The sequence below is a fragment of the Clarias gariepinus genome, chromosome 8 (genome assembly GCF_024256425.1).
Source record: "Clarias gariepinus isolate MV-2021 ecotype Netherlands chromosome 8, CGAR_prim_01v2, whole genome shotgun sequence".
NCBI classification, from domain to species: Eukaryota; Metazoa; Chordata; class Actinopteri; order Siluriformes; family Clariidae; genus Clarias; species Clarias gariepinus.
Window position 1 is genome coordinate 30,877,139 of NC_071107.1, and position 20,860 is coordinate 30,897,998.

Genomic DNA, 20,860 nt, shown 5'->3' on the forward strand with positions numbered 1-20,860 from the left:
CTGCAAGTCTTTGCAATGTGATGAAGTGTGATTTGATTTTCCCATCATCAGTACAGTTGTGCACCCTAATCAAGGCTAAAGGCAGTCCGATGAAATGTTAAGAGTTTGCACCTTTGTTGGCCAGGGAGAATTGTTGGGAGAAAATATGGTGCCCTCATATGAAGACAATGGGGTCTCATGAGGGTGCAGGAATGGGAGGTGAGCAACACCTGTAATTTCAGTGCAGAAAGCAGTTACTTTTTTCAGTTCAGCAGCCCCAATAAATTATAATACGGGAAGGCCCCTAAAACTGCTTGCGGCTACACTTTGAGTATTGAACAGCAGGCTATAATGCCTGTCTATCTCACTTTATCTTTACAAAACTCTGGTGGGAGCAGAGGCTTGGCTCATTCTGTCAGGGATTTTCTTTTCATTTTAAAGCACTTCATTGCATTTTTTTTTTTTATCAAAGTAAATTAGAAGGCCATGCTACATGGGATTTTTTTTGTATGAAGTTTAGTCACTTTCTGCCAAGACGGGTTAAAAGGCATCAGCTCAATTAATATGATATTGTGTTATGATATTGTGTTTGACTTTATTTGTTCATAGTAAAATTAGCTTGACGTTTCTTGAGGAAAATAATTTTACACAGTGAGTTTCAACAAAACTTTTAGTTGTGTGCTGTGAAACTCTTAGGTTAGACCAAGCACATTTTCACCTAACCACATACTATAAATATTTAGTATGAGTTACAGAAGTATGTCTTCTAAGATGATTTATAAACTAGCATGTAGCGAGGTAACATGGTTTTGGTCTGTGGTATGTTATTTTCAGAATAATAAACCCCAGTCATACAATTTTTAGACATTAATTCTGCTTATTTATCCTGCAAAGATCTCATAATGCACTATCTATAACTTATATATTATACAATTGCAAAAAAAGTATGTGAACCCTTTGGGATTACATGGAGTTTTGCATGAATTGGTTATAAAATGTGCTCTGAACTTCATCTAAGTCACAACAATAGAAAAACACAGTCTGCTTAAAATAATACTACACAAACATTATATGTTTTCATGGTTTTATTGAACATAACATGTAAACATTCACAGTGCAGAGTGGGAAATAATATGTAAACCCCTAAGGCCTAAAGACTTCTCCAAGAGCTAACTGGAGCCAGGAGTGAGCCAACCTTGAGTCTAATCAGTGTGATGATATTGGATGTGTTGCTGAAAGCTGTCCTGCCCTTTAAAAGCACACACAAGTTTTGGGTTTACTGGTTTCAAGAAGCACTGCCTGATGTGAACCATGCCTCGCAGAAAAGAGCTCTCAGAAGACCTACGATCACAAATTGTTGACTTTCATGAAGCTGGAAAGAGTTACAAAAGTATCTCCAAAAGCCTTGATGTTCATGTGTCCATGGTAGGACAGACTGTCCACAAATGGGGAAAGTTCAGCACTGTTGCTACTCTCCCTAGGCATGGTCATCTTGTAAATGTTAATGAGGTAAAGAAGAATCCTACAGTGTCAGCTAAAGACTTACAGAAATCTCTGGCACATTTTAACATTTTGTTGACACATCCACAATAAGGAAAACATTAAACAAGAATGGAGTACATGGGAGGACACCACGGAGGAAGCCATTGCTGTCCAAAAAAAAATATTGCAGCACGTTTGAAGTTTGCAAAACAGCACCTGGATGTTCCACAGCACTACTGGCAAAATATTCTGTGGACAGATGAAACCAAAATTGAGTTGTTTGGAAAAAACACATAACACTTTGTGTGGAGAAAAAAAGGGACCACAAACCGACATCAAAACCTCATCCCTACTGTAAAACATGACGAAGGTTCATGGTTTGGGGCTGCTTTGCTGCCTCAGGGCCTAGACAGATTGTTGTTATTGATGAAAAAATGAATTCCAGAGTTTATCAAGACATTTTGCAGGAAAACGTAAGACCATCTGTCCGCCAACTGAAGCTCCGCAGGGGATGGGTGATGCAACAGGACGATGACCCAAAGCATACAAGTAATTCAACAAGAATGGCTTCAACAGAACAAAATACGTCTGGAGCAGCCCAGTCAGAATCCTGACCTCAACCTGATTGAAATGCTGTGGCATGACCTTAAGAGAGAGAGATTCACACCAGACATCCCAGGAATATTGCTGAAAGGAGTGGTCCAAAATTACTCCAGATCGTTGTGCAGGTCTGATCTGCAACTATAGGAAACGTTTGGTTGGGGTTATTGCTGCCAAAGGAGGGTCAACCAGTTATTAAGTCTGAAGGTTCACATACTTTTTTCACCCTGAATGTTTACACGTTATGTTTAATAAAACCATGAAAACATATGTTTGTGTAGTGTTATTTTAAGCAGACTGTGTTTTTTTATTGTTGTGACTTAGATGAAGTTCAGAGCACATTTTATGACCAATTCATGCAAAACTCCACATAATCCCAAAGGGTTCACATACTTTTCCTTGCAACTGTATATTACTTATGTTGCATACTATATATTACTAATACTATATATTTTATGAACAGCGGCATACTGCAGCGTGAGTGCACCACCCAAAAATGGCGGCATCACCAACAGGACGAAAGAGCGGCCAGGGAGCCGTATTCAGTACTACTGTAACGCAGGATACAGGCTTGTTGGTCAGCACAACGCCACATGCCGACTCCATCCGAACGGACTTTACCAATGGGATGCACCACCTCCACTTTGTCAAGGTGGGTGCTTTGCTTTATCCTGATTCTTATTCATTGTTTTCACTGAGGTCAAGTTGGTTTCAGCTTGTTTTGTTATAGTTAATGGAATTCAAACCTATCTACTATATTGTCTCTGATTTTTACTTTTTTTGTTTTTTAAGCTTCGAATGTTCTGGCAGTTTGTTATCCTCTGGATTATGACCCCAAGCTGATTATTTCCAAACCTGATCATAACTTTTTCTCCAAGCCCTTAAATATGCATGTATGCCCTCCAATTCATTTCTGATGCTCTTCCTTTTCTTTCCCACGCTGGCATACTTGAAAGGTCCTATTGTATATGAAAGTATCTTTGATCTGTTGGTCCATCTCATTACATTCTTTAGTTTAAGAACACTCACTGAGATTTTGAGTGTCCTTCATCCAAGTGTTGGTTGTAATGCCCGAGACAGAAATGTGCTCTCTCTCTCCGCCTATACAAATTTTATTTTCCATGATTTTCTGTTGATCAGATTTATTTTAACAGTCAGCCTGGGTGCCAGTGTCAGTCCCCCGCGTTTCCACTTGCTTTCTGGCCCACGCAGTCACTGCTGGACATCTTCCCTGTCCACTGATGCAGGAACAGTCATTCTCCAAGCCTCTCTATTTAGTCATTATGGAAAGGATGAGCTAGCAGAAATAGGCTATATATTTGCATAAAGGCTGGAGATGGTTAAAATTTATGCAGGGCTAATTATTTCATGGGATTGTTATGAGTGCATGCTTGGAGGGAGTTTATGTTTGATAATTATCTGTTTAGAGATTGGACAGAAGTGGTGTAGCTTACAGTATGTGCTAATGCATATGCAGTCACACCTACACACAGAGACAGGCACTCACTCTCACAGCTGTCTGGCTACAAGGAATTATAATGGAGATGGTTGGTCTTCTCATTATCTCGTTTCATGCCGACACGGTTGTAATCCTTAAGCATCTGTAGATGGGTATAATTATCAATCAACACAAAATCAGGTACAGTATGTTTTGGAAAAAATATCTTTTAGGGCAATCGACCTACAACCTGGTTGACCTAGTGTAGTATAGCACATGGTAGAAACTGCTCACATTTAAATAAGACCTGTAATGTGTACATGATGCACATGTGTGTATATATATGTATGTATACTGTATACTGTATATGTACACACACAGACATACATGTGCATGTGATATACACAAGTTTGTCTGTTTGTGTATACATATATATATACACAGACGTACATGTGTGCATGCACACAGGCGCGCACACATCAATTTGCTTCAGGATATTTAATCTTTAAAAAAAAAAACAACCACCGCAAAATCAAACTGACCTTTCATGCAGGCACAGCCATTACAGACGATTATGGAAAAGTACACGACAACGTTCGAAGGACTGGAGGTCATGGCATTGATATTCTTTCCCAATTTTAGAGCAAGTGTGCGCACCCAGAATATGAGCTAATTAAAGCCACTCATTTCTTTTAAACAGCAAGAACAATTCAATGCCGTCTTGCAGTGAAGTCGGTAAGGCCAAGGCAAGGACTTGAGACACATCTATTGATTTATTTATTTGTTTGCTTTTGTTGGTTTTATACCCTTTATAGGATCCGATCTTTCAACTGGAGCCATCACTTTCCACCCTAGCAGAGGAAACATTGTTGTGTGTCTTCACTTTTCATTTCAGATCTAACCACACTGTCTACTTAGGTTTCTTTATGTATAGAGGAAAATGTACTGTAGGGTGCGGGAACGTATAGAAGTTTGCATTTCAACAGCATCTGCGAGTGAATGGGTGGATGGATAATCAAGAACCGTTGTTGACCATTGTTCCCAAATATATCTTCTTGTTAACTATAATCAGTAGGAAAGAATGAATAGATGGATAGATAGATATACTGTAAAAGAATGGATGAATACTTAAGAAACTGCCATTGTTCATCAGTAATAAAAGTACAGGTGAATGGATACTCAAGATTCTGTTATTTTACCATTTTTACCTATAGACCATTTTTAATACTGTATATATCCAAAAAGTCCAAATGATGGTTATGAGCATTTGTTGTTTAAGATCATGGACAATTCCTGGGGTTTGTGCTGTACGTGTTGAATGTTAATATGGGTCACAGTGTTGTTTTTGCCAGCTATCCACCTCTGCATTCTAACAAAGCGCTGTGTTTTAATGGGCAGCAATATCATGTGGTGTCCCAGAAAGCCTGGGCAACGGCACCTTCCATGGGCTTCAGTACACCGTGGGCAGCACTGTGCGGTACGAATGTGATGAGGGCTTTTGGGCTGAGAATACCACCCTGCTGTCTGCTGTTTGCCTAGAGGAGGGCACCTGGAGCAATGCAGCTCGTCCTCCCCGCTGCTTACGTGAGCCTCTTTTTCCTTTTTCCATCTCTATGCCAGCACGTTTAACTTCTCCCCACTTAATTGATGCTGCCTCTCTCAACTCCAACCTCTCCATCTCAGAATGGTGTACAGCAGGTAGAGTAATTGACCAAAATGACTGATAATGACTTGATTTTTACTCATTTGGTACTAAAACCAGGTAAATGCTATGATGGGCCATGTCCCCATCTTACTTCTCCATCGTTCTGACTGGAATTAGATAGAGGCTCTGGAGCTGATGCATACAGTACTGTACATGGAGGCTGATAATGGGTGCACATATTGCAGCACCAGGTCAGCAATCATTACAATTGATGATTGCAGGAAAAACCAGAAGCAGCACTTTGAAAAAAATTCCCCATGAACTCGTTTTATTTGGTTATTACGTTATTATTTATGGAGAGTGAGACTTGGTTTAATGGTGCCATTTTGGCCAAAGAGTCTTGAAAATGTAAAAAGTATTTTAAAGCCATCATGCCATTACTTTCAGTCAGTCTTTTAACAATTAAATGACCGGCTTAATACTATTATGTATTTAAAAGAACCCATAATGACAGATGGATGGATGGATAGATAGATAGATAGATAGACAGATAGATTCAACTTTCAGAGAATGTAATTCAAATACATACTGTAACACATCTCTTGCTTCTCTTTTTTTAAATTCCCAGTCATGAGCCTGTCCATTAATGCTTTCTTGGTTTTATCCTACAGCGATTCAGTGTCCCAACATCGAGAGTATGCTTTCAGAAAACATGGTGTGGCGCCTAATCTCAGGCATGCTGAATGAACTCAGTTCTCAAATAATGTTAAGCTGCATTCCTGGCTACTACCTGGGGGGGCAAAGAACAATCAAGTGCTTAGCAAATGGAACCTGGGAAGGACTTGAGGGAAAGTCAACCTGCAAAAGTAAGCACACAAACATACTCTCTTCCCCACTCTCTGAAATACTTGAGTGATTCATTTGAAAAACTTGACTAGATAAATATATTTTGTACAATGTAAAATTAACAACTAGGTTACCGATGCTAGGGAAATTGTTCTTATCCCTACATTATTAGAACAGAACCTTCATAGCACCGACGCAAAGGTACAATTGTTATAGCACAAGGAACAAGTCTTTCTTTAGAGCAGAGTGTCACTGCAAACATTTCTATCCTGATGGAAGTCATTTCCTCCAGTAATTTCTTGCAGTGTCCTTATCCACAAGATAGAACGGCCCACTGAACAGTTTGATGTATGAAAACTATGCAAATTATATGCGATGACCTTTGCAATTACCAGGTTTTGGTTCTAGCGGAATTTAAAAGCTTGTCATGTCCGAAGACCTTATTAAGACACTTTATGTTGTTCCTTTCTGTAATTTGTTCCGCATCTTCATATACGTATGTTTACATTTACTGACATATCTGCGTATACATCCAAGACATGCTAGGCAGACAGCACACTGATGATCGCATCTTCAACTGTAGGTGCTGTAGCTAATTAGAGGCCAGACAGTGTTAAAAGGGAAACTTGTTTATATGGAAAAATCCAAGCTGTCCCTGGTCCACTAAGAAATATAAAAAGTGTCTGGACTGTAGAAGGGTTGTGTTGAATGTAAATTGATATTGCTGTGGTGTGGTACAGAGTGCTGTTACTGAACTTCAACTACTGAAGTTCAGATAAAGTTCAGAGAGATGGTAGCTTTAAATAAGACCTGCCTATAAATAGTGAGCGCTGGTCTGGTGGTAAATATGATGAAGGCATGTATCCTTTTGGTACAGTATTTACGATATCTGTTAATGATTTGTGTTAAAGATATCAATCTCATGGCGGAAGCTTCGAAACCCAGGTTAATACCTTTTAAAAAATACGCTAACGACAAAGAATAGAATAGTTTCCCCCTCCATGATAAGGATGAATAACTCTAATCTTTACACTTCCTGACTGTAAATTGTTCCTTTGTCATTTGCAGTTATCTCCTGTGGGGAGTTGCCTTCTCCTCCCAATGGCAAGAAGATGGGTACATTGACCACCTTTGGTGCTACAGCCATCTTCATGTGCAATACAGGATACACGCTAGTTGGCTCCCACGTGCGGGAGTGTCAAGCCAATGGCCTCTGGAGTGGAGTGGAGACTAAATGCCTGGGTAAGAGCATTAGCATTTTAAGGCATACTTAGGATTTAATGACAGAATGAGGGAGTTAAAAAGCTATGTTCTGAATAATAACCATTAGTTCACAACAACATTCTAAACTCTATTAGTACAGCGTTCTATACTTTATTATATAGTAATTTACTATATATCTTTTAAAAGGCAAACGCAACGTATCGTTAAAAGCAATTGATTGCATTTCTTATAATAAGTGGATTTTGTCTTTTCAGCCAATAAAATTTGCGTATTCTCATACCTTAATAGAAGGGAATTCTCAGCAAGAGGTAAATGCAGGGGAATCAAAGTAATTCAGCTTTCTTTCTATTTGTATTGGGCTTTTTTTAAACTTAAAACCATAGTTAAATAAACAAAATATTCGCTGTAAATATTTTTTCAAGATTAGTAAAGTGAAATATGACTTTATGGTTTGGTAAAGGAGAGCCTTCAATGTATGTCACAGGGAGGGGGAAAAATTTATGATTGTGTCTAAGGGGCATGTACTGTATTTAATTACTGCTTAATGGAATTTATTAATTTTTTTACCCCCTTGGGGCTGAGGCGATTTTTCCTTGATTTTCTCCCTAATTTAGTCGTATCCAATTCCCACCCGTCATTAGGGGGCTTCTACATTTAGAATGCTATCAGTCTGGCAAGAGGCCAAAGACGATCACGTGTTTCCTCCGAACCATGTAAAGCCAAACGACTGCATCTTTTCAAACTGCTTGCTCACACACTTTTGGGTGCGGCGTAATACCCTTAGAAGACTTTCACAGATGCCCATGACTGGCTGTAGAGCCATTATTGATGCAAGAGTGCTAAATACCTTCCAGCCCAGCCAAGCCCACTGAGAGAGCTCGGCCAATCAGCTCTCTCTAGGCCCAAGGCTGCGGGAGGCTACAGCATCACCCGGGAATCAACCTAGAGATCACCGGAAGGAAAATAAGTCAAGCACTGTACCACTGCGGCTGCGGGTACAGGCAGGTTGGAATGGGTGGAGAAAAGTGTCAGGTGTGTTGTGCAATAAAAGAGTATCAGCGAGAATGAAAGGAAAGGTGTACAGGACAGTGGTGAGACCAGCAATGCTCTACGGCTTAGAGACAGTGGCACTGAAGAAAAGACAGGAGGCAGAGCTGGAGGTAGCAGAGCTGAAAATGTTGGGGTTCTCTTTGGGAGTGACAAGGATGGATAGGATCAAGAATGAGTTTATCAGAGGGACAACCCACGTTAGATGCTTTGGAGATAAAGTCAGAGAGGCCAGATTGAGGTGGTTTGGACATGTTCAGAGGAGAGATTGTGAATATATCGGTAGAAGGATGCTGAGGTTTGAACTGCCAGGCAGGAGGTCTAGAGGAAGACCAAAGAGGAGATTTATGGATGCAGTGAGAGAGGACATGAAGTTAGTTGGTGTGAGAGAAGAGGATGCAGAGGATAGGGTTAGATGGAGGCAAATGATTCGCTGTGGCGACCCCTGAAAGGGAACAGCCGAAAGACAAAGAAGAAGACTGTACCACTGCGCCACTTGGGGGCCTTGTTTATAGGAACCTTTATGGGTCAATCAGAAAAAGGCAAACATCAAATGTTCTCAAACGTATAACACGAGTCAAGGGCATGTAGAAGTCACTGAACATGTAATGGATGATAGCAAAATAGTCAGTCACTCTGTTGTATGTTAAGGCTACAAATGGTATTCAATTAATTTGGTTAATATTAAACAATAGATTTAGAATAGTTGTATAAATAATAGTTTAAAATCTGAATTACTAATTGTGTTTTCTGATACATCATAGCTGGTCACTGTGATTCACCCGATCCCATTACTAATGGCCACATCAGCGGTGATGGCTCCAGCTACAGAGATACAGTCGTATACCAGTGCAACCTGGGATTCCGCCTCATAGGGACCTCAGTCCGCATTTGCAAGCAGGACCACAGGTGGTCAGGGCGAGCACCTGTTTGTGTTCGTAAGTGTTCTCTTAAAGCTTTCAGTGGATGTTTTACTGATTTTAGAAATGTCACCAATGTCACTTGGCCATGGGGATATTATAGTAAAGCCTGAGTGGAACACTGGGCTTTCATTATGGTGTTTCAATATGCCACTTATCTGATGTAAAAAAGTACACAGTTTGGCCTGATAAACATCCTGTATATTAACTTATTTAATATACTGTATAGTTAACAGTACATTATAGTAAAAACATACATTTTAAAAATATCGTTTACCTTGGCTAAAGGGTACATAATGAAAGAGGGGAAAACATATAGGTATACATATATGTTGTTAGTAATTAAGTAAACAGATGTTTATACTGGACCTTGGAGACTAATGTTTATGAACAGGACACACTTTTCAAGTGACCCTATTAGGATACTGTTTAAAAAAAAAATCATGGATGAATGTGCTCCAGAGAGAAAAGTCACGATCACCTGGTGAGACTGGTTGATTTTGAATTGCACCTTTCGTACCCAACTCGAAGGTAGCGGTATGTTCTCTTAATGTAGCCTCTACCGCAGTGCATGATGAGTCATGGCCTCTCCAACAATAATTATAGACACTGTAAAGTTTGAAAAGGCCAAAGGATTGATAAAGACAGGCTGTGTCCCCATATATCTCGGGCATTACTCATAGAGGTGACTTCTCTATCTTAGTGGTCAATGGAGTTTGTTGTACTCTGGTGTTTCTTGGATCCCACTTCTGGTTGCAGGTTCAAATCATGGTTATTCTGCACCAAAGAGCATGCTGAACTGTAGTACATTCTGACCTTTCATTTTCATTAACAGCCATTACCTGTGGCCATCCTGGAAACCCAGCAAATGGACGGACAAACGGAAGTGAGTTTAACCTCAACGACGTAGTAAACTTTACATGCAACACTGGCTACGTGTTGCACGGAACCTCTCGGGCCCAGTGCCGTATGAATGGCCTGTGGAGCAACCCACTACCCCTCTGCAAAGGTAAGCGATATGCATCTGCATCATCTTGATCTGTAATTGTAATTTATTGGTAGAGTATTTTTGTTTGACCGATTTGCTGCAGTGGTTAGGTAAATGAAACGAATATTTGTGAGGCAAAATCTGCTGATAAATAAGTAACTTATGAGTTTAGCTTCAAAGCTAAGTCCATAGCAGACCCTCTGACATGAACTAGGTCTACCCATGCATGTCTTGCTAGAACAGTTCCATCAACAATGTGCAGGAAACATTTGCTGGTGTTGTGAAATATCCAAGCTATTCCCAGGTACATTTTGAAGTGAGTTAAATGGAACAGTAACAATGTATTACTGGGTGCAAGTGGCATTTGTTTGTTTTATTACTGTAAAAAAATCTGCAGCAGCTTGCTCAGAGAACACAGCAGAACCTAGGTTATGCTTTGAGCTTGAACTTTTTATTCATTTGGCTCACTGGGGCATTGGGGCAGACAGCAAAACAAAGACAAATCAAAAAAGGATCATAGCTTTCCATCTTGCTCCTACTTTCTGCTGCTTGCACCACACACACAGATTTTATGCTGTTACTTTGGAGAGACTGAGAGAGATGGTAAAAAAAAAATAGGCCATTTGAAACTAAAATACAGCTGTGCCACATTATCCTTTTGGCTCCTCCCCAATCACACCCTCCCACTTCAAGCTAAACGTGGTAAAACATTATTTGGTGAATCTGAACTTTAAAATAGTGAATTAAAAGTAATTAAAAGGCTGCAATTGGAGACCAGATGCCACACACTTAAGCACGCCCTTGCCCCAGTTAAAAAAGCCTAAGCATTAGTCCCCTGCTGATGCAGGGTGTGCCTAATTGAGCTCTGATTGGAAGTGACCCAACAGGAACACGATTACTGCCTCAGAGAACTCCTCTCAGGCTAAGCTACAGTGGTACTGGTGAATGTTCCTCCCCAGTGTAACGTCAGAACACACTGACGAGTTGGAATTTAAGAGCAGTCCATCTGGCTCTGAAACATCTAGCTGGTTCTCAGCTGAGGCCATGTCCTGGCCTGCTCAGGCAACACTGTGTAAAGGTCAGTTCATGTGCAAAAATTTTCTACTTAACCGTAATTCACTGGCGAATTCCCTAGTTTTAAGCTTTTTTTGACTAGAAAGCTTCAGAAAGTAAAAGTCCTGCCATAAATTTGTTCCACCCATTTACTAAACAGGCTAATTCTAAGTAGCAAAACTTTTCAGCCAGATAGGCGAGGACTAATTAGTGGCGTCACCTAGTTTTTGCACAGGAAGAACTATAACATGTGTCTTAATGTGGCCCCCAGGCTTATTACTGCCATTCTAAAAGGGCAGAAGCAACTTCATTTGCCAGAAGCACACCCACCGGTTCAAATGTACCACTGAAATGGGTGTATTTAAAAACTGCATGCTAGTAAACACTTCAGATAAGAGAGTTAGGGTTTGTGTGTATGGCAATGCTTTGGTGAATAGTGGGTGGGTGGTATACGTAAGCACCTTAGCCTAATGATACTGTAGGTGAGGCACCCAGTGCCTACTGTGACGTGCCATTTCACATGGAGAGTCACCCGGTGGTAAGAGTCATCATAAGCAGAATTTCAGAGCAGCTTTAAGGAGATTCCACTTCTTCATAACATTATTCAACCGTGGTTCTATGAACCCTGTAAGACCGCCATGAATATGATTTCTTGTCATGTCAGCAGCTGTCATCAAAACTATGAAAGATCTACTGTACCATGACTGTTTTAACTTTAAGTAGTTTGGCTGCAATATTGCTTAGACTTTCATTACTGTATAATTGTGGGTTTGTGGGTTTACTACTAAAAACTGGCTCTATTGTTATTGTAGTATTTTTTTCAAAAACATTTTTAAACAAACAGACAAACTTCACAGTCTTCGGTACCTTGGATAAAGTGGACATCAAAGCATCTTGCATCAAACCAGGTGTCATTTTCACCATGGGCACTTTTCAACACAGAAGCTCCTCTGATACTTTCACAAATCAAACAAAAGAAGACTTGAAGCAAAAGCCACACTACTCATTCCTTCATGTGTTGTCTTTGTGCCTTAAGACATTGAGTATCATATTTTTTTTACTGTATTTCTTTTTCTTTTCTTCACCTTGTAGTGGTAAACTGCTCTGACCCAGGCTTTGTGGAGAATGCTGTTCGTCATTCTTCCCATCGCTATCCGGAAAGCTTTAGCTACCAGCACACAGTGATGTATCACTGTAAGAAGGGCTTTTATCTGCTCGGCTCATCTGTGCTCACCTGCCAGTCAAACGGCCTGTGGGACAGATCGCTTCCTAAGTGCCTTTGTGAGTAATTCTGCCTCTCCCCTCTGATTCAAACAAGTGTGTTCATTTTGTTGTCGAAATCTAAGACAAAATTTGGTTCTCAAACAAAAAAAAATTATACAAATATTAAAAAGAAATGAAAAAGTAAACGAAAATTCATCCTTTTGCACGAAATCTATTCCATAGTAAGGTCCATAAGTATTCGGACAGCACCAGTTGTAATTTTGCCTCTGTACACCACCATAATGAGTATTCAAAAATTTGTCTTTGGAGAAAGAAACAAAAGCCTTAATGGAGGAATAGCAAAAAAATTTAAGTGGCTAAAAGAAACATTAAGTCCTTTTTTAAACAGAAGGAATGCACTGGTAGCTCAGCAACACCAAAAGGCCTTTGACAACATCTAGCCAAGAAAAGAACACTCTCAGGGATGTAGGTGTATCATTGTCAAATCTATAATCAAGTGAGACCTTCATGCATATCAATACCTTAAGATGAAAACCACTTACTGTATAACACTCAAAAACAGAAATCCCACCTATCATATCCCACCTATATCATATCATATTATGGAGACAGTATGTATGTATGGCTGCCAGTATAACTGGGTCACTGGGGTTTATTAATGTGACTGATTATAGAAGTGTACTGTATACTGTAGATATACTGTACTGTATACCATCTGCTCAGATTCACTAAAATGCTGTAAAACTGATATTATACCACACAGTACAGATGGATAATGACCCAGAACAGACCGCAAAAGCAACCCAAGAGCTTTTTAAAGCAAAGAAATTAAATGTTCTTAAAGTGCCAAGTCAGGCTGAAAGACCTACAAGCAAGCAGCAACTGAATGTGGTTGCAGTAAAGGCCTGACAAAGCCAAATCTCAAGGGAGGAAACTCAGCATTTGGTGATGTCCATGAGTTCCATACATAAAGCAGCCACTGACTGCAATTAACTAATATCCACATTTAAAAATTAATCCTTATTTCTATAATATTTATTAGTTTGTCCCTTTTACTTTTTAGCCTGTAAAAATTGAGCAATATTGTAAAAATGCTGTAATAGTTTATACAATAATCTTGTTACAGTACATGTCTTAAATTAAATTTAAAAGTCCTTACCTCAGTTGTATCATATTGCTTTGTTTCAAATCCAAAGTGGTGGCGTGCAGAGGCTGTTGTACCAAAAAAAAAAAAAAAAAAAGTTATTGTCTAAATATTTATGGACCCCACCATAAAAAGGAGGTTAAAATGAAACTTTTTAGATTTCTACTAGGTGTACTACAGAGAGCGTAAAAAGCCATTTTCAGTGACTGAAAATCTGTTGCAGGTTTTCATCAAGTTAATTAGCCCTAATATTAAAGAATACAACAAACAAATTAGTAAAAATGATATTAAAACTGTAAAAGCACCAAAGCTACCAAAACAAGCTTCAGAATTAGCAAAGGTGTGAAAACACTCACACAGTACATTTTCTGTATGCATGTTTCTGTATTTGCTGATGCATTTGTCAAAAATAGAACAGCTTAATGATTTTGATATAGTAATGTATGTAAAAGTTTCATGTTTTTTTTTCTTAAGATTTTAAGATTCTGCTTCCTTCTTCCACATTTCTCTCCTACAGCTATTTCCTGTGGTGATCCAGGCGCCCCCCCCTTTGCCATCCTCTCAGGCAGGAGGTTTACCAATGGCGCAGTAGTGAGTTACTCCTGCAGCCAGGGCCGAAGCCTGGTGGGAAACGCCACGCTTCATTGTCAGGAGGATGGGCGCTGGAGTAGCTCACCACCCTACTGCTCAGGTACGGAAAACAGCAGCTCCGCGCTTAGTGCAACATTTTCAGATTCTCCAAGCCGTCACTCGTTGTGCAGCTTTACAATCTCAAACAATATGACAATTCTCACACCTGATTCAGCACATTAGAGTTTTCCCCACTGATTATCAGATTAAGGCATGTAATCATTAAAAGGAAACTGATGTGGAAACTTTAAGGATATGCACTGTTGAGAATGTACGGAAAAGAAAAAAAAAACCTAAATGCTTCTGTAACTGCATTTATGGAACACCAATGAAAGTTTAATAAACTTTTTCCTAAACACCGGCGACAGAATCCTTTACAAATATAATTTATAGGAGTTTTAGGCCATCATAAAACACAGTAAGTTAACTCAAACTTTAAAAAAAAAAAAAAAAAAAAAAAAAAGATTTTGCTTGAAAATCAGCATTTCTCCATCACTTGTAGGTGGTAGTGCAGGGTTTTGCGGTGACCCAGGTGTTCCACCACACGGCTCACGTCTGGGAGAGGAGTTTCGTGTCAGGAGCCTACTGCGCTTCACCTGTGAGGCAGGATATATGCTGATGGGCTCCTCAGAGCGCACATGTCTGCAGAACGGTTCATGGAGTGGCACCCAGCCCGTTTGTGAGGGTAAGGAGACACAGATGTCTGACTAAGAAGGTGGGGGACAAACTGTCATAAATCAAATTTCTATGGAACTTGTTTGATGCTACAGTAATTCTAATGTTATAAGAAAAACAGAGATGGTTAAAAATTAAAAAATTGGTTTACATTCACCTGCCCACGAAAAGCACCTACAGTACAATAGACAGTGAGCATTAGCACTGCACCATGGTCCAATGGAAAAAGCTTAATCGTCTTCCATGCTCAATCTCAGTGTGCATGCAACACCTGTGCACGAATGTACTGTAATATTGTGACAACTTGTGTGTGCATAAAGCAACAAGAACATTCCTAAAAGAAGACAAAAGCATGTGTTATTGGCATGTGTCCTTGTTAAAGCAACACACAAAAAAGTTTCCAGTGGGCCAAGACTGTGTGCGGGTGTGCATGCATTCTTTGCAAATTATGCTCGCAATCCAAGGTTTAACTGTACAACACTTCATGACAACAGTATTTTCTAATAGCATTGGCCTCGTTCATTAGCATAATGTACCCTGCCATGCTGCAAAAATTGAGAGTTTGAGATTTTGCCTCCAGATCTCATCAACCATGTATGGGATGTGCTAGACAAACAAGTCTGATGCAGGGATATTCATGTGGCAGCAACACCGTGCACAAAATCATGCAAACACGGGTCAAGAGCTTCACATCAAATATCAGAATGAAGAAAAGTATGATCTCTGGAACTTACATTATGGCAGGGATGTTGATACCAGATGGCCTGTTTTGAGTATTTCAGAAACTGCTGATCAAGGATTCTCTTACACACACACAGTCTCTAAACAGAATGATGGACACACACACACACACACACACACACACACACACACACACACACAAAAAAAAAAAAACACCTGAGTGAAAGACCATTTTGTGAGCGGAAACGCCTTGTTGCTAAAGAGATTAGAGGAGAATAACTGGGCTGGTCTGAGCTGCCAAGAAGGATAAAGTAACTCAATCACACTTGACAATTGTGACATGAAGAAAAGCTTTTCAAAATGCACAAAACATTTATTCTCCCAGTATGTAACCTATCACACCCGCACTGGACAGCTGAAGGGGAAAAAATAATTTGGTCTTTTTCCAGTCTTTAACTGTCCAGTTTTGCGAAATCAGCCAAGAAAAAAAACATTTTATAAATCAGGCAAGGGCTATAAAAGAAAATCATATAGACCTAGAAGGCCTCCTCCACTGCTTGGGCAGTAATTTCAAATGAAATTTTAAAACAACCTATGTTTTATGGCTAGAAATTTTACCTACCAGCAGGACGATAATCTCTTGACTTTAACCCATTTGAAAACCCATGGATAAGATAAAGAGGAGAGCCACAAAAGAGGAATCCCCTAGGATGAAGCAACTTTTGAAAAAACTATCCTAGACAAGAAATCAGCTTAGCCCAGTTGCCCTGGCTAGTCATTTTTTTGTTCACCCATGAGCATTTAATGCTGCCCGGCCTAAAATCTGTAATTGATGGTTAATTCAATGACTCTAGACTCCAATGACTAGTGCGGATACACAAGTCCCCCATAATTATAGCAGAGCTTGTTTAAGCACTACATTAATGAGAGGTTGGAAGAAAATGGCTTTAAATAGTAGCTGTTGGCGCACAGACATTTGTTTTCTATATAATTTCACGTTATTTAAAATATAAATAAACATCTTCCAGGTCATTTCTTATACAGCAAGTTGTAAGAAACATAGTGCTGAAGAGGAATCTGAATATGTAACATAAGTACAAAACAGCAAATCCGTCTGGCATCACCAACTCCTCAATCCCTTATTTTTTGCTGGCGGACTGAGTACAATAAGCTCACGGATTATGTACACAAGATCAATCTGATGCATTATTTAGAAGACATCCATAATTGAGTAAGGGGCTTTTAACAGCTGCTTTAAGCTAGAGGAGATGGATGGGCCCTGTGGGTGATGCAGGTGGAGGCTGCAGCACTGTCTTGGGGATACAAATAACACCACACGGGTACTAAATGTAAATCTTAGACTACAGGAAAAGCACTAACCTGCTGCCACTTGGAAATAACAACTTCTAGTCTGGAATATATTTGCCCAGAGCAGAGCCATTCCACTGAGATCTCATTAACTCTCTATTGAACCATTTTTTTCTCTATTTAATAAACTGGTCATGTTTATAGTGAGGTAGCAATTTTGCAGTAACAATTTCACTGATTATGATGAACGGCCCTGAGAGGTGAAGACTTAAAACTTGTGCTCTTTGGATGATTGTTATGAATTGGGTTGTGCATTACATTAATGGGTTTGGCCTCTTTCACAACCATACGATTTAGCTGAAAAACGAGTAATTTATCATGCGCGCGAAACGTCTTGAATAATTTCTTGTTAGAAACCTCGGTTTGCCAAGAAAACAAACAAAAAATCCCTTAATCTGTTCACTGAATGCTTGTGCTGTATGAAAAGAAAGGATGAGTAATGTCAGAGTTTTATATATTTTATTGCATATGAATTGTTTGAAAAGTCTTCTTTCTTTGCACAAACTCAGTCTAACTGGCTTAACTTTAAGGGCCATCTCAATTAGGCTTACAGTCTAATGCAGTTAATTACATTTACTGCCCTTACCCAACAATACTACTTCTAATTACAGTAACGGGGCACATTTATTAGATATTTCACCTGCTTTATTCTCTTTAAAAATTCTCCATGTCGATACGCTAAATGGGCTTTTGATGGGGTGGGATTCAAGCCAACATAGCGATTGTATACATGCATAAAATTTTATTAATCCATTATTGATGTGAATTATTTCAAGCACATTTTGACTATACATTTACATTTAGGCATTTGGCAGACGCTCTTATCCAGAGCGACTTACAAAAAAGTGCTTTAATGTTTACAACATTGGATACATACTTACACTGGGTTAACTAGGTTAATAACTAAGTACCATTAGTCCAACACAACTGAGTTTTTTTTTTTTTTCTTTTTTTTTTTTTTTTTCTTTTTTTCGAAAATAAAATTTTTTTTTTTCGAACTATAAAATGCGATTTAGCTGGAAATATTACAGTATGTTAACAGGGCTTTAAGTAATATATTCTTAATCTAATAATCACAGTCCTGGTTGTAGCAAAGACAAGCAAACTGCATCAAACAAGCAACATCCATCAACAAAAAAATGAGTAAAAATCTAGCTAGCATTAACAGAACATATATTTCTTTTCGCAATACTAAGTAAATTTTTGTGTCGCTTTGCTTGTTCATGGCCACTAATTGCAAGTAAATGGGAACGAAGCGATTTCCCTACTGGAGTCAAAAAACTTCGGAACATAGCAGAACTTCATAACCAGCATCAGTAAAAACAGCTCAGCAGTATTTAGTTATTGGTATATTATTATATGATTTTAGTTACACTCATGTCAAAAAGGTACTGTATTGCTTATTATAGAAGTGGTATTATACAAGCAAAAAAAAATAAATTTTGTAGAGAATTCGGATTCTTGCATGTTTCCCTCCAACTCTGAAAAAGGTTTTTCTTCTGCTCACAAAATAGTAACAATATTAGAATATGCTCACACTCATGATGCTGCAGTCACCAAAAATGAGCTCATTCAATAATCAGGACTCTTTCATGCGCAAGACTGTCTTCTACATAGCCTTTTCTCTTATTATCATACCGTGTCTCTCATTATAAGGTGTTTGAATCTTTAAAACGTGTGGATCCATGTGTGCAAAGACTGAGGGGGAATCTTCTGGATTTTGTGAGTTTGAACACTGAGGGTAAAATACAAAATTAATGATTTTTTCAACTTTCTCCATCAACGGTACATTAAGTTAGAGTCAGCTATTTTCAATTAAATTCAATGATATTTATATAGTGCTTTCAACAATGGTCATTGTTGGGGGAAAAAAAGCAGCTTTACAAAATTAACTAAAAAATTATAGAAATGTTATGAAATGTGTAATCAAAATGATTAGCTTGTCCCTGATGAGCAAAGTGAAGGTGACGGTGGCAAGGAAAAACTCCCTGAGATAGAAACAGAAAGAAAGCTTGAGAGGAATCAGACTCGACAGGAAACCCATCCTCATCTGGGTGATGATGGGTAGCAGGGATTGTTTTGCAGTCATACTGTGTGTTTAAGTTAATTTTGAAGTCAGAACACTCTTGAATGTTTGGCTTCTACAGTTCAGGTCTTCTCTGTAATTTTTTCAGTTACTGGCAGGAAGAAGTTTTTATTTCGATGTTCTCCTTCTTCACTCTGATGGTAATGATAACCGTGTTCTTGTCATGCTGTGTTTGCGCACTGGCTTTCCCAGCTGTGTCCTGTGGGAATCCTGGAACTCCAGCCTATGCTAGGATCGTGTTCAGTGATGGAATGCACTTCTCCAGCTCGGTGTCGTATGCCTGCTGGGAGGGCTACAAGACCACAGGCCTCACAACTCGCCACTGCACCACCAACGGCACATGGACCGGCTCCGCTCCAGACTGCACAGGTCAGAGCCAAGGCTTCCTCTTTAAAGTCAGTAGTTCACTTAAATGCTAAATAAAAATTATTGAACAGCAAGCCATAATCTAGGATATCATGCTAAATGATTATTGCAGGCATGCTTTCATTTTTTTTTAAGCAATTTCTTTAAGTGGTTGTGTGACGAATGATCAGTTAGCAACCAAGCAGTATAAGGCAAAAACTATAATCTGATCATGCTAATAAATGGTTACAATTTTCCATGCAGCTTTAATGTATTGGATCTATGATCTCTTAACAAGTGATCTATTAGTTAACCAAATGGTAATGGAAAACACATCATGCAATTGTGTCTAATACTTTTTTTTTTTTAAAGCTAGAATAGGTTACCTGCTCAATCATTTTTTAAAGCTTAGTTATAAATCCCCAAACGATTTTCAAGTTCCATAAAAACCCATAAAAAAAAATTAATTCCTTATATAATAATTTCTGTCTGCCAACTTCTATCCGCTAGACTATGCACTAAACCATTGTGGTTAAATCGTAGCCAACTTTATACCACTTAATCCCAGTTTATATGTCCACACTAATCCGGAAGTGTCTTTGTAGAGTCTCCTTCAGGATAAACAAGTGATTTGTTTTAAATAGAGACTATCTTTAATACAATGTGTTATGTTTATTTTGTAGTTATCAGCTGTGGAGATCCTGGTCCTATTGCAAATGGAATTTACATGGGGAATGAGTTTACCTTCAATAAGACAGTCCGTTATCGCTGTAACCCTGGGTACGTCATGGACCCTCCTGGGAGGGACACACTCTACTGCTCCAAAGACGGCACGTGGAATCAGACCAAACCTACCTGTAAAGGTAAAACATAGCAGAAAGATGCGATCACACAACACACAGCAAATCTCTAGACAATTGTTTAAAGATTTAACATGGTGGAAACTGGGAAATGACTTTTCAAAAATAAATAAATACAACAATGTAAAAAGATTCTATTCATGTTATTCTGTTGTGATGAACAAATGAACTTGTATGCACTGATTATTATCCTAGCACTACAAAAATCTTTTTTATTATATTTATTTTGTTCAGTTTGGAAAGAAACTCCAACAGAAAATGTAAAACTGGTTTAGTAATAATATGAATGTTTTTTTATATATTTAGATCATTTAAAAAATCTTAAATGCAAACAGTGGGTTGTTCTACTGTATGTTCATGTTTGCAAAGAAATTCAACCATCTGCATTAATACATGAACTAAAGAACAAACCCATGAACTATAACACTGTTTTGATAATGAATCCATTTATTAATAGACTTAAATTATGTGGAGCATCTGGCATACACGACTCTGTGTAAGAGCTGTTACTATAGAAACAATGTACTGAAACAAGTGCATTAATATAAACCTGTGATTCGGGTTGGAACTACTGCAGAGTTGATGCTGTAGAAAACCCTTTAACAATGCTGCGGTATAAAGCATA

At 38.8% G+C, this 20,860-nt stretch overlaps 1 protein-coding gene across 2 annotated transcripts in view; it reads left to right on the forward strand.

Annotated features, from left to right (window-relative positions):
• The window catches only part of LOC128528790 (CUB and sushi domain-containing protein 1-like), a 401,372-nt gene that overhangs the window by 360,349 nt on the left and 20,163 nt on the right, over positions 1–20,860 (forward strand). For both annotated transcript variants that reach the window (XM_053501914.1, XM_053501915.1), the window contains exons 49-59: positions 2,525–2,713; positions 4,898–5,083; positions 5,816–6,010; positions 7,059–7,232; positions 9,026–9,199; positions 10,017–10,190; positions 12,315–12,503; positions 14,108–14,281; positions 14,723–14,905; positions 19,223–19,399; positions 20,059–20,238. In XM_053501914.1, the coding sequence (XP_053357889.1) occupies positions 2,525–2,713; positions 4,898–5,083; positions 5,816–6,010; positions 7,059–7,232; positions 9,026–9,199; positions 10,017–10,190; positions 12,315–12,503; positions 14,108–14,281; positions 14,723–14,905; positions 19,223–19,399; positions 20,059–20,238 (1,995 nt within the window). The remainder of the gene's footprint in view (positions 1–2,524; positions 2,714–4,897; positions 5,084–5,815; positions 6,011–7,058; positions 7,233–9,025; positions 9,200–10,016; positions 10,191–12,314; positions 12,504–14,107; positions 14,282–14,722; positions 14,906–19,222; positions 19,400–20,058; positions 20,239–20,860) is intronic.